This window comes from Podarcis filfolensis, assembly GCF_964270895.1.
Source record: "Podarcis filfolensis genome assembly, chromosome: 16".
Lineage (NCBI taxonomy): Eukaryota > Metazoa > Chordata > Lepidosauria > Squamata > Lacertidae > Podarcis > Podarcis filfolensis.
The window spans coordinates 14,495,429-14,508,697 of NC_139620.1; the positions used below are offsets into that span (position 1 = coordinate 14,495,429).

Consider the following 13,269-nt stretch of genomic DNA (forward strand, 5'->3'; position numbering starts at 1 on the left):
CTTTCATTTTCCTTGCTCCCCCCCCAAAAAACACCCCTGCATGGGTGCATGGGGACGTTTAACTCTTTCCTCCCCTGCTCCTCTCCCCCTGATAAAAATCAGCCCCACTGCCATGAGATCCAGAAGGAGAACTCCTGGAAGTGTTGGTGTCTGCATTAGGGTCCAGTTTGTCCCTCGGAAACTGGTCTCTGCTCCCCTTCACCCCTGCTTTCTATTCTGCCTGCTTTTGTTGTCGTCGTAGACACGAGGAGAACACACACACACACACACACCCCTTGACAAAATAGGAAACCATCCTGCCGCCGGTCTGTCGTAACCGGTACTTTGCTTCTGGTGGGTTTTACTTCCCCTTTTGGCTCCTTGCAGTTGGTTTACTTATGAGGTGGGAGAGCAGCCTCTGCTCAGCCTCCCGTCTCCATGTCCAGCAGAATTTATAAGAGATGCCATAAAGTGTGGAAAGAAGCTCCTGGTGGCTGTGAAGCCCAACGGCTCTGCTAGGCCTTCCAGGGAAGTTTGGCCTGAGGAGATTCTGAGAGGAATTGGGGCCTAGGAAAACAATTAACGCGGTGGGGGGGAGTAGACGAACAGACAGACACAATATCACCTGCTTCCTCCCCTCTCGGAGGAGGGCACTGTGGACTGTTTATTTCACGGGGTTGGCAGCTGGCATTCTTACCCTTCATCCTGCAAGAGTTTAAACCGAAGATGCCATCCCCACCCCCACACACTCTGGAGCCCAACCAGTAACCAGACCCCTCCCAGGTCCTGAAGGCAGAGAGTGGTGAGCCCTGCAGGGCCGTCGCTTGAGACGGCTCATGAAAGGAAGCCAAGCCACGTGTTGCAGAGGCAGAAGCACAAGCAGACAAGGCCATAAGCCCATCTCTCCTAAGCAGCGCTGTGTAATTGAGGAGCAGCCCTGCGCCCCCCCCGAGTCAAAACAGCCATCTCCCTCATTCCCAGACACAATTCTCTCTCCTAGCTTTAAATTTCACCTTAATAAGCAAAGCCCGCCTGCAGAGTTCTGCTCGGAGAAGCACAATTGCCAAGTCTACATAGGCAAAAACTTGCTTTTATTAGCGTTGGGGTGGCAGGCGACACGAGATGCAATTGACTCACCTTTTCTGCTTCTCGCCTCCAGCCACTGGTCCCCTCTCGGAGAAGCAGATCGCCTACGTCTGCCGGGAGACCCTCCAGGTGAGTGGGTGGGCAGGGCTGAGCTTGCAGCACGTTCAGACCCGTGCCAGGTGGGTGTGGGCAGCCAGCTTTCTTTTTATTCGGTGCCAACAAAAGCCAGAGTGAGCAGGTGTGTGTGAAGTGCCAGAGTGCCCCGTGTCTGCACCCGGGGCAGGAGTCAGTCTCTGCCTGCTTATTCCGTCTCCCCTCCCAGCTCAGGTGTGGTTGCAAAAATGTAGGGTTGTCGAGAGAGGCGCCTTCGGAGCTTAATTGGAACTCGGTGCTAGGTTTGGATCTGCAGCATAAGAAACACGCATGGTGTAAGACATGGGTAGGCAAACTAAGGCCCGGGGGCCGGATCTGGCCCAACCGCCTTCTAAATCCGGCCCGCGGATGGTCTGGGAATCAGTGTGTTTTTACATGAGTAGAAGGTGTCCTTTCATTTAAAATGCATCTCTGGGTTATTTGTGGGGCATAGGAATTTGTTCCCTTATTCTTCCAAAATATAGTCTGGCCCCCCACAAGGTCTGAGGGACAGTGGACCGGCAGCCCCCTGCTGAAAAAGTTTGCTAACCCCTGGTTTAAGAGGTCCCTTGAGCATGTACGGAGTGGTTTTTTTGTGTGTGTGTCCCCCATTTCTTCACTGTGTACACCACAACTGGCTTTTTGGCAATCCAGAACTAGGAAGAGGCTTTCTGGGAAAGATCCCCCTCACAGGCTTTCCATTTCTCTTTATCCAAACCAAGCCCCGTGGCTTCTGCCCTCATTTCCCTCCTGCTCTGTGACTCTGCGGCATCATACAGATGGACGCTCCACACCTTTGACAGGAAGCCCCATTTTCCCGCTGGCTGCTCTGTTCTTTTCCTGCCTTCCTGCAGCTGAGAGAAACTGCTACAATGGCAGGGAGTGGAATGTAGGTCACTAGCTCTTTGTGTGTGTCTGGACTGAATCTCTGGAACGAAAGGCTGCAACGTCTGGGGAGTTTTTAGTTTGGAAGAAAGAAGATTGGTGCAAAACATACAACAGAGATTTACCAAATTATGCGTGTACCCGCCAACACTAATCCAATGAAAATAGGGACGTCCTATACCGTAATGATAGGAATTTTATTATTTATACCCTGCCCATCTGACTGGGTTGCCCCAGCCACTCTGGGCGGCTTCCAACATATATCAAAATATAACAAAACATTTAAAAACTTCTTTATGCAGGGCTGCCTTCAGATTTCCTCTAAAGGTTGCATCGTTACTTATCTCCTTGGCTCAGGGGTTGCATAACTCCATACCCTCCAGCATTTCTCCGGTGAAAATAAGGGCATCCTAAGGAAAAGTGGGATATTCCGGGATCAAATCAGAAACCAGGGGCGTGCTTCTGTAAATCTGGGACTGTCCCTGGGAAACAGGGACACTTGGAGGGTCTGGCACGATGCAGGGGCAGACTTTGGTACCCCCAAATGGAACTCCTCCATTAGGGATCTTCTCAATTTGGCGCCCCTGGGCTCAGCACCCTGTGCAGGGGAACTACCCACACCGCCCTAAATCCTGCGCTGAATGGTGTGAAGGTGGATAGAGATAAGTCCCCCCCCTTCTCCTTCTCTCAAATGTGAGACCCCAGCTTCCTCCAGTCGGCAGGGGTACCCTCTCCCCACCCAGTGTAAATCTGTGCTTGCAGTTTTTCACCTTGGCTAACAACAACACTTAGATCCTGCTTTGTCCTGGCTTGATGCTTCTCTTTGCTGCCTCTTTTCAGGGCCTTCACCACCTACACACCAAAGGGAAGATGCACAGGGACATAAAGGTATGATTTCCCTGCAGAATCCAGGGCTTGGCTAATCTTGGCTCAGTCACCTGGGCTCAGTCGCCCTTTGGGGTTGCTTTGGTCAGCCTCGGAGGAGGAAGGCAAGGCTGGGTGGGAAGGGAGGGAGGGGAGCAGTCTGTCTCCCCACCCCCACCCCATTCTGCTTTGGCAACAATAGCTGCACTTCTCTTTCCTTTCTTCTGTCTCTTTTCCAGGGGGCCAACATCCTGCTTACGGCCAACGGAGACGTGAAACTCGGTCAGTTCCTCTTCTCGGCTTGCTTTCTTGTGGCAAGCCTTTCCTACTTCCAGCTGCCACTCCCAAAATCTTCCTCTAAATATCTTCATCTGTGGGTTCCCCTTCTCTAGACCATCCATAGTGACCATGCCTTGACTGGGTGTGCCCCAGGTTTCTGCACTTAGCGGGGACCTCCAGATTGGGGACTGCAGGGGTGGCTTTGGTCTACCTCTTCACATCCCTCTGGCTTTGCTCCAGATCGATTTACCTTATTTTTCTCTGTATAAGATGCCCCCATGTATAAGATGCCCCCTACTTTTGGGGACCCCAAATTTAGAAAATGGGCATATGCGCTATCCGTGTATAAGACGCCCCCAGATTTTTAAACTTATTTCAAAGTAAAAAAACCCCTTCGTCTTATACATGGAAAAGTACGGTATTTATTTAAAACAGGGACTCTGGCTGTATCTCGCCATCTTTTCTAGGGGTGTGGCGGTGGCTCAGGAGCAGAGCTGGGGTGTGGCATGCCAGCTTCAACCCCCCAGTTTGGCATTTCTTAATATTGTATTTTATTCGTTCGGTTTCTGTGAGATACCTGGAGAACGTAGGCTGCTGTGCAGCCTTACAAATGTAGGCCATCAATCAATAAATGAAAATATTCTGGGTGGGTTGAGGGCTGCGGGCCTAGGGACATTTGAAGGGTTTTATTGGGGGGGGTGTAGGGCCTGGCCCACAACCCTACTCCTGTGGAGTCTGGATTGCTCTGGCCCACCACCTGAGTAAGGAACGTTTGCCCTTCTCCTTTCTCAAACCACCTCCTTCCTTCCCACAGCGGATTTTGGGGTCTCTGCGGAGCTGACGCCGTCTGTGGCGAAGCGGAACTCCTTCATTGGGACCCCCTACTGGTAATGTGGGTGGGGGCAGCGCTCTGTTCCTTCCTCTGCACCCTCTCTGTCTGGAGGGTGAGCTGTGGGGGCCATGAAGCCCCCAATTTGGCCACAAACGTACCCAGTGGCCTTGAACACTCGCTGCCTCGATCCTTCAGCCTGCAGCATGGGATGGTGGTTCTGACCATCCCTGCAGGGTTGGTGTATGTGAAGCACCTTCATAGCCTTGGCTGACAGAGGGGAGGTGTTGCCTAGTGGGCAGAGCTCTCCTCACAGGTCGGCAGTTGCAGGGAGGACCAGGGGAAGACTTCTCTCCTTGGACAGCCACAGCTTCAGGTCCGTTTCCCAGGGTGGCTGTTTGGCTTAGCTGTGCCCCTTCTCGTCCTCCCAGGATGGCACCAGAGGTGGCTGCGGTGGAGAAGAAAGGAGGCTACAACCACCTGTGCGATATCTGGGCCCTCGGCATCACGGCCATTGAGCTGGCGGAGCTGCAGCCGCCCCTCTTCGACCTGCACCCCATGAGGTGAGCTCAAAAGTTAAGCCTCAGTTGAATGTGTTTAAATGGGGAGTTGCCTGTATTTACTGAAATCTTTCTATATGGCCGCATCATAAAATATCAGGGCAGCCAACAACAATAAGAGCCTTTCGACAGTGGAACGGACTCCCTTGGAAAGTGGTGGACGCACCTTCCTTGGAGGTTTTTAAACAGAGGTTGGATGGCCACCTGTGAGGGATTCTTTAGCTGTTATCCCTGCATTGCCACAGGGCTGGACTAAATGACTCTTGGAGGACCCTCCCAACTGTACAGTATTGTGTTTCTGTGAATATGTATACAGTCGTACCTTGGAAGTTGAACGGAATCTGTTCCGGAAGTCCATTCGACTTCCAAAATGTTCAGAAACCAAGGCACGGCTTCCGATTGGCTGCAGGAAACTTCAGGTTACATACGCTTCGGGTTACAGACTCCGCTAACCCAGAAATAGTACCTCGGGTTAAGAACTTTGCTTCAGGATGAGAACAGAAATTGTGCTCTGGCGGCACGGCAGCAGCAGGAGGCCCCATTAGCTAAAGGGGTGCTTCAGGTTAAGAACAGTTTCAGGTTAAGAACGGACCTCCGGAATGAATTAAGTACTTAACCCAAGGTACCACTGTACTCACTTCCAGGTTTTCGGCGTTCGGGAGCCAAAACGTTTGACTTGCAAGGCGTTAAACTTCCGAGGTACAACTGTACAATGAAATAGAAATCACCTTTAGAAATGGCACAAAAGGATATTTAAAACGGCTGGCCCATGAGCTGCAGAGGTCTATCTACACGAAAAGGTATTCAGGAGACTCCTGGAAGTCAAAAGCGAGAGGGTGCCCGCCGCATCTCTGCTCGAGCATTCCATAACGCAGCACTAAAAGCCCTTCTCCCAGTGAGGACCGGCTGAGGCTCTGGCTAGCAGTGCACCTCTGGATGATCTCAGTGATGGAGCTGGGATGCAGGGGTTCAGGTGGTCCTTACGGTATCCTGGGCCCAAGTTGCTCAGGGCTTTGTTACATCAAAAGAAGAGCCTTGAGCCTCACCTGGCTGCAACAGGAGCAGCCAGTGCAGGGGTTTTAGTAGAGGTGTGCCATGCTACCAAGCCATCTGCCCCCATCAGCAGTTTAGCTTTTGGCCAAAGGGCAGCCCCAGGTAGAGTGGTTTGCAGTAGTCCAGCCTCAAGGTTCCCAGGGCATGAACTCCAGTAGCCAAGTTATACTAACCCCGATCCAACTGTCTGCCTGCCTCCCTGGCATACAGCCTGGTGCCAGAGGAACGGATGGCACGTTGGTGTTGAAGAGAATCTGGCAGCGCCATCTGTTCGCGAGGGCCCTTTTCCTCAGCTGCTGCTCGTATGCTGCCTTTAACACTGTCAAGGAGAAGCAGAATCTGCCGATCAAGCCACTGTGGATGCTGTTTTCAGGAAAGCATGCGTGCAAGCAAATCCCTTGAAGTATTCCTTTCTTTAAAAAACAAAAAGCGTGGGTGCAAAAACGATTACCCTTGCGGGGAACGCTGCAAGAATTGTGGCGTTGGAAAGGAGCCACGAGGGGGGTCATTTGGTCCAGCCCCCTGCAATGCAGGAATCTCAACCAGATTATGCATAACAGATGGCCACCCAACTTCTGCTTAGAAACCTCTAAGGAAGGAGAGTCCACCACATTTAGTAGGAGTCCGTTCCACTGTCGATTAGCTCTTACTGTCAGAAAGTTCTTCCTGGTGTTGAGTCGGAATCTCTTTTCTTGTAACTTTAATCCATTTGGGTCCTAGAACCCAGAGCAGGAGGAAAATAAGCTTGCTCCATATGAAGATGGCAATCATATCTCCTCTGAGTCTCCTTTAAACATACCCACTTCCCTCGGCTATTCCTCAGTCTTAAGGCTTGGTTTATCATCTTGGTCGCCATCCTCTGCACATGTTCCAGCTTGTCAATATTTTTATTTATAGAGATGATGCGGGTGGAAATAGAATAAAAATAGCAAAGGAAATAATTAGGTACCCGGCTGGCTGCCTTCGGCTGCAGAGGGGGTTGCAGCCAGTGACTTGAGTCCTTTTCCTGGCTGTCCAAGAGGGTGGTGGCTCTACATAGCTTCGAGGCCCCACACCCACCTGAAGCAGCTTTAGGCAAGTGTGGGGAGGGAAAGGGGAGCTGCCCCCACCATCTCCTGTGAGGTCCCAGCCTCGGTCACAACCACCCAGCTCCAGGTTTCTGGGAGAAGCGTGAATGGTGTCGCTTGCTCTGAGATGGCTAACCACACCTCTGCTAAGAAACAGCCTGCATGTGGATCCTGTGAGGGCAGGCGCACAAAGCGCGCGCGCACACAAACACGCAGGCTTCTGGTGGGCGGGAGGATTAAGCAACAGGAAATGCCACACGGAGGCCTCTCCAGTAAGACTGGCTTTGCCTGCTGTCAGAGCGGTGTGTGTTTTGCGTGACGTGCTGGCTGGCTGTTGACATTGGTGCCCCATTAATAACAATCTCAGACCTGACCTACTCAGCAGAGTAAGTTTGCATGCAGGAGAGAAGCATGGTCTGAACCTGTATGGATGGAGTAGCCCTTTTCTTTTTCAAAGGCAACTGGGGGGGGGGCGTAACTGGACCAACAACGGTGCAGAAAACCAGGCCCAGATTTCTTGAGTGACCCTCCTAGCGGTTAGCACAGGGGTCAGCAAACTTTTTCAGCAGGGGGCTGGTCCACTGTCCCTCAGACCTTGTGGGGGGCCGGACTATATTTTGAAAAAAAATATGAACGAATTCCTATGCCCCACTAATAACGCAGAGATGCATTTTAAATAAAAGCACACATTCTACTCATGTAAAAACACCAGGCAGGCCCCACAAATAACCCAGAGATGTATTTTAAATAAAGGACATATTCTACTCATGTAAAAACACACTGATTCCCAGACTGTCTGCAGCCCGGATTTAGAAGGCGATTGGGCCAGATCCAGTCCCTGAGCCTTAGTTTGCCTACCCATGGGTTAGCATGTTTGAACATCAGACATAATCAGCAATTTTGGGGGGGGGGTGAGGTGGGGACAAATTTGGGACAACAGAGGCAGGTATTGTGCCTTTTTTTAAACATGCAGGAGGAACGAAGCAGGAAAGATGATCCTTGTTTTGTCTTTCCCTTCAGGGCCTTGATGCTGATGTCGAAAAGCAGCTTCCAGCCCCCCAAGCTAAAAGACAAGGCCTGCTGGTGAGTGACTGGGCTGTGCAGGAGGGCAGACCTGCTCCCTCTGCTGGGTTTCGGTTGTGTGTAAAGAAGGCTGGATCTGACCACCTTATGCCAGTGAAATGCAGTGTCACAATGGACAGGTCGGTGGACTGGGTTCTGATTCTTGCTTGGCTACAAATCTGTATCCTCGAACCATTTGTTTTCTCTCTTAGCCTCCCTTCTCAGGGTTATTGAGAAGCTACAGTGGGTGGAGGACTAGAAGAAGCTGCCTTTCACAGAGTCAAGCTATTTCTCCATCCATCCAAGTCATACCCGCTCTGACTGGCAGGTTGACTTCTCTGGTTGGCTGCCGGTTGTCCTCAGCAGTGGCGGAGGAAGGGGTGTGTGGCAGGTGTGGTCCGCCCCAGGTGTCACCACTGAGGGGGGTGACAAAATGCCGGGCAGCACTCACCACAGGGCCTGCAGCACGTTTGAGCCGCCTGTCTCTCCTGGGAGAGACGCAGTGGCTTGGATGTGCGCAGGCACTGCCCTGCCCAAATGGTCCTTCCACTGCCTCCCCCCCAGCTGTAGGGCGGCTGAGTGGGAGGAGGCAGGCAGACTCCGGAGGCCCCATGGTGCGCACCCCCCCTTGGGACTCTTAAGGGTGGAGAGTTCTGTGGCTGTTGTGCTTTATCCAGCTGGAGGGCTTCTTTGATCATCTGGCTACTGTGAGAACGGGATGCTGGACCAGATGGCCTGATCAGCTCTTCCGATGTTCTGAAGGGGAACTGGCAAATCCTTGGAGGATAAAGCTATCCGTAGTAACCAGTAGTGATGGTTTCAGGCTGTGATGGAGTTTGCTGTTGAATACCAGCTGCTGGGGGCATTGCTGGGATAGGGCTGCTGTTGTTCTCACGCCCTGCCTTCCGGTTATTCAGTTAGACACTCGACTTTTTAGCTTGTCTTATCTTCCCTTTCTCCCTTCCAGGTCGGCAGATTTTCACCATTTCCTCAAACTCTCCTTAACCAAGAACCCCAAAAAGCGTCCCGTGGCAGAAAAACTCCTGCAGGTGACTCAGGACAGAAGTTGGGGTGGGTGGGCTTGGAGAGGGTGGAGAACGACAACTCCATCCTCAGAGATAGGTACTTCCTTCCAGAGAATTACAGGAGTGTCGTTTTAAAAAATGCCCCAAATTGTGCTTTTTTAAAGCGAAATCTCCAAACAAAATTATTATTTTTACCTGTTTTTTTTTAAGGAAAATTGCCAAAAATCAACACTTCTGATATGGGCAGCCATGCGCCTGACTTTCCCCAGACATTTTATCCCGAATCCTGGCTATGTCCTGGAAATTCCGGATGTATGGCAGCCCTACTGTTGCACTCGGGTCCTGTTTGGCGGCTTCCCACTGTGGCATGTACTTGGCCACTGTGGAAACAGAATGCTGGACTAGCTGCTCCCCCTCCTGGTGGCTTGATCCAGCTGCTGCAGGGCTCTTCTGTTGTCCTTACGGCGGACACTTTAGTTGCTGTGAGATCCACCATTTTAATTTAATTTCCCACAGTGCCCTGGTGTTGTCCTTCTCTGGGGCATTGTGGGAATTAAAATCTTGATCCAGCTGCCCAGGAGAGGTGCCAGGATGGGCTGCAGCAGCTGCCCAAGAATGCCGCCTGCCAGCCCTGTGCCTGGCGGGCATTTGGGGGAACCTTGAATCCTCTTCTCCTCTCACATTGTCTTCCTCTCCACCAGCATCCTTTCGTTAGCCAGCCATTGGCTCGCATCTTAGTCATTGAGCTACTGGATAAAGCCACGAACCCGGATTTGGCAGCGGCTGCCCTGGTGGATGATGGAGACTTAGAGGTATGGTCCCCAAAAGCGGTGGCAGAAGGGAGTGGGGAATCTGCCATAGACCCAAGCCATTGACTGAACAGATTTGTTCTCTCCCGAGAGTCAAAGAGTAGAAGCTGCCAAGAAGCTTATTTCAGCTAAATAGGAAAAGAAACTTCCTAAGAGTGAGAGCTCTTCCACGTTGGAGTCACAGGCTGCCTTTTGGGGGTGGGGGGTGGGGGCTCCCCTTTGCTAGGAGGTTGCTCAGCATAGGCCCAGCAGGAATGTTGTTGCAGTTGTAACAGTCCGCACTGCAGATCCTGTCGAAGAGGGACCTCCCAGAGATTTTCTAACTCCGACCTCCGATTTTTTTCATGCAATGCATATAATTAACTTGTGGGACTCACTGCCACAGTATATGCTGCTGAACAATATAACACAACACGATGGTCAAAAACAATGGCACTAAACACTATTTATAAACTAATACAAATGATCAGAAATTACAACCAAAGTCTCTAAATCTTCTTCACCAGTCGCGGTAGAATAATTCAAAAGTTCGATATATACATAACCTGTCACCGAATCGCCGGAACAGAGTTTCCAGATAACCAATCTATTTCATTCAATGCTTCATCAGCCAATCTTGATCAATTCTTCATCAGCCAGACTTGTAAGAATTAATATGAGAAGGATACAGTTCAATTTCTTAACAAGCTGAAATTACAATATACATGTGATGAAACCTGCGTCTGTATAAAATTAGAAAAGAAGGGTCCCAGAATGAGAGATGTGGGAATCTTCCTCCTACCGCATCACACCAAACTGGCCCGTCTAGCTCAGTGTTGCCAGCCCTGCCTGGCAGTGGCCCTCTCTGGGGTCTTTACCCAGCCCTTCCTGGAGGTGGCAGCAGGGATTGAACCAGGGACCTCTGCATGTGGAGCACATGCTCTCCCATGCATTGGCTGAGGCTGATGGGAATTGTAGTCCAAAGCATATGGAAGGCACCAGATGGGTGAAAGCTGCCCTGGAGGCTCTTTGTTCCAACTGAGTTCTTAGGCATGCTTGGCTTTCTCTCTTTAAACCACTCAGGCTTACGAAGTTTTTCCTGACAAAATCCGTTCCCATCGGCCACACGGGCCAGTCGAAGGGACCCTTGCAGAGATCCAGTGTAAGTTCCTCCTCTCCCCTGGCTCCCCCTGCCCACCCGTTTGGACCCTGATTTCTCTCTCCGGTGGGGCTTTAAATCAGCCTGATTTCTCTCCAGACTCTCCCGGGGCATGGGAAGCCCCCTAGTGGAAGTGGAAAGCTGTTTGGGGTGGGGGATGTTGGTGAAAGTCCCTTCTGGAGATGGTGGGTGAAAGGTGTACCAGGAGCTTAGAATGGTGTGGAACTGAGCAGAGAACTTTACCTGACCTCATTGGAGGCGGGCGGAGAGGTGGCAGTCAGGCTGGGATGGTGCAAACTCCATGGCAGGCTCAGTCTGGTATTCCTGCTGGTGTGTTTGCACTGTGCCACCCTCACGGCCACCTCTCCCTCCCAGTAAGCATCAGCAACCTGCCTGCTAGGTGGTCTGGAAAATGCCTCTGTCCCCCTCCCCACGTCCTGAGCTCCTGTAGGGTATCTTGCAGCCCCCCCTTTGCCCTCCAGTGGCCTTTGAAGGCAGGGTATAGGGAGTGTTTTCTTGGGTGAATAGCATGAAGCCATTTGGACCTTGGTGGTGGGGGGGAAGCCCTGCTTCTGAGCAAAATGACTGATGTTTGTTCTTTTATAGTTAATCAGGTCAAATTCGGGCCCCCACTGAGGAAAGAAACAGAGCCTTGGTGCAGTCTGGTAAGAATGTCAGTCAATGTGTGTGTGTGTGTGTGTGTGTGTGTGTGTGTGTGTGTGTGTGTTTCGGAGGGGCAAAAGAATGAGTGGATTGCTTGCTTTGGCCTCAGGGCGCGTTTGGGGAGGGAAATTTACAACTGAAATTCTGACGGGGGGGGGGGTAAAATTCATCCATCGAATCATACAGCTGGAAGGCACCACACGGGTCACCTAGTCCAACCCCCGCAAATGCAGGAATATGCAGGCTTGAACCCACAACCCTGAAATTATGAGTCTCATTCTCTACCAGCTGAGCTATCCCAGCTGGGTGATTGGCCCACCTCGCCCGATATTGCCTACTCTTGACCATTTGACCAGGCCCTCAGGAAGGTAAGATGCTTCTTGTCAAACGCCCACCCACTTGCCGCCGCCACCATTGCTCGCTCCCTGTTCCTTCTTTCACTGGGTATTTTTGGGGAGTGTGTGTGCGTCAAATTATTCTAGCCTTAAGATTTAACGGTAATTTTTGTGTGTTTTGCAGAAGGAAGAGGAAGAGGAGAACTGGATGGTCTTAGGAGATGGAGAGTAAGGAGCCTGGGAGAAGGGCAGGGTGATGGGAGGTGGGTGGGAGCCCCTGTTTCTCATCCCTCCCCACCTTTGTGAAACAGGATGGCCACCTTTTCCTTCCTGCTGGGAGGAAGAGCTTGAGAGCAGCCACTTTTTCTCCCCCAGCAGAGATGGGTAAAGCAGGGCCTGTTGAATTCTGCCTGCTTTGCTGCTATTAAGGGGACAGCCAGAGAAAGGGCCACCAGAGAAAGGGGGTGGAATTTAGGGAGTTAGAAATGAGGTTAATGTAGCTGGGGGGGTGGGAGGAGGAAGGAGGATCTCACAGGTGTGAGATTTCCTGATGGTACTTTTGGTGCTGTTTTTCTCCTCTTTAGGAGCCTCCTTCAGTCGGTGGAAGAAGCACTAGAGGAGAGGTATGCTGATGTTTGGGTGGTGGTGGAGGAGGAGAACTTTGGGAGCTGCTGCCTTTCTATGACTTCAGTCTCTTTGTACGCCTCTGGCCCTCTGTTATTGTCTCAGCTCCGGCAGGCAGAGACAGAAGAGGTAGCACTGCCTTTCAGCCAGACCCCATCCTGCAGTTCTGCCACTCCCATCTCCAGACAGGCAAACTCAGCCCCCTCTCTACTGTGAAGTTTTTAACTTCCCCTGCCCCGACTTCCAATGCATTTAGGCTGGCAACTGAAGAACGAGTTTCCCTGCACATTCTCAGGCACTCTGTTCTTTGCTTATTGTGGAGCTTTGGCAATCAGGTTCTGGAGCCAAGTCCTGGTCTGTGTGGGCTCAAACCGAGCCCCAAATATTCCCCTTTCAAGGCAATACCCCCCTTTCTGTTCTGATGAGTCCTTTGTCTCCTGCAGGAGCCTCACCATTCGCCCAGCAGGCACCACAGAGAAGGTACTGTTCTTCATTGCATCTATCCCACTACCCCCCCAACCTCCCCACCCTCAGTCTCCCCCACTAAGAAGCCCTTTCCCTTGCTTTATTCAGGTCCATGAGGAACAGCGGCCCAGCAGCACTGGGGAGGGGGACATGAGCACCATCAAGAGGGGGCCCCTGTGGGATTTTCTCAACCTGGAGCTGGCCTATAAGGCTCCCTGGGAGCTTGAGGAGGGCCTCGACTTCCCAGCCCCCGAGTGTCAGAGAAGCCAGAGCCTGCCAGGTGAGGAAGAAGTGGAGCCACGAGGGTTGCGGAGAACGCAATCTCCAAATGGGTTTGGAGTCTTCCCCCTTCTAGGAGAGAGGATTTGTGTTCTGAAAGTGGAAATCCACAGAAAAGAGCTGTGTGAAAGCACG

At 51.7% G+C, this 13,269-nt stretch overlaps 1 protein-coding gene across 1 annotated transcript in view; it reads left to right on the forward strand.

Moving 5' to 3' along the window:
* The window catches only part of MAP4K2 (mitogen-activated protein kinase kinase kinase kinase 2), a gene marked incomplete at its 5' end in the record, with an annotated part of 36,436 nt that overhangs the window by 8,599 nt on the left and 14,568 nt on the right, over positions 1–13,269 (forward strand). Inside the window, 14 exons of the mRNA XM_083592007.1 lie at positions 1,139–1,194; positions 2,923–2,970; positions 3,186–3,228; positions 4,040–4,112; positions 4,486–4,617; positions 7,755–7,817; positions 8,764–8,845; positions 9,523–9,633; positions 10,693–10,771; positions 11,375–11,433; positions 11,951–11,994; positions 12,351–12,389; positions 12,834–12,870; positions 12,964–13,135. Of these exons, the coding sequence (XP_083448133.1) occupies positions 1,139–1,194; positions 2,923–2,970; positions 3,186–3,228; positions 4,040–4,112; positions 4,486–4,617; positions 7,755–7,817; positions 8,764–8,845; positions 9,523–9,633; positions 10,693–10,771; positions 11,375–11,433; positions 11,951–11,994; positions 12,351–12,389; positions 12,834–12,870; positions 12,964–13,135 (1,038 nt within the window). The remainder of the gene's footprint in view (positions 1–1,138; positions 1,195–2,922; positions 2,971–3,185; positions 3,229–4,039; positions 4,113–4,485; positions 4,618–7,754; positions 7,818–8,763; positions 8,846–9,522; positions 9,634–10,692; positions 10,772–11,374; positions 11,434–11,950; positions 11,995–12,350; positions 12,390–12,833; positions 12,871–12,963; positions 13,136–13,269) is intronic.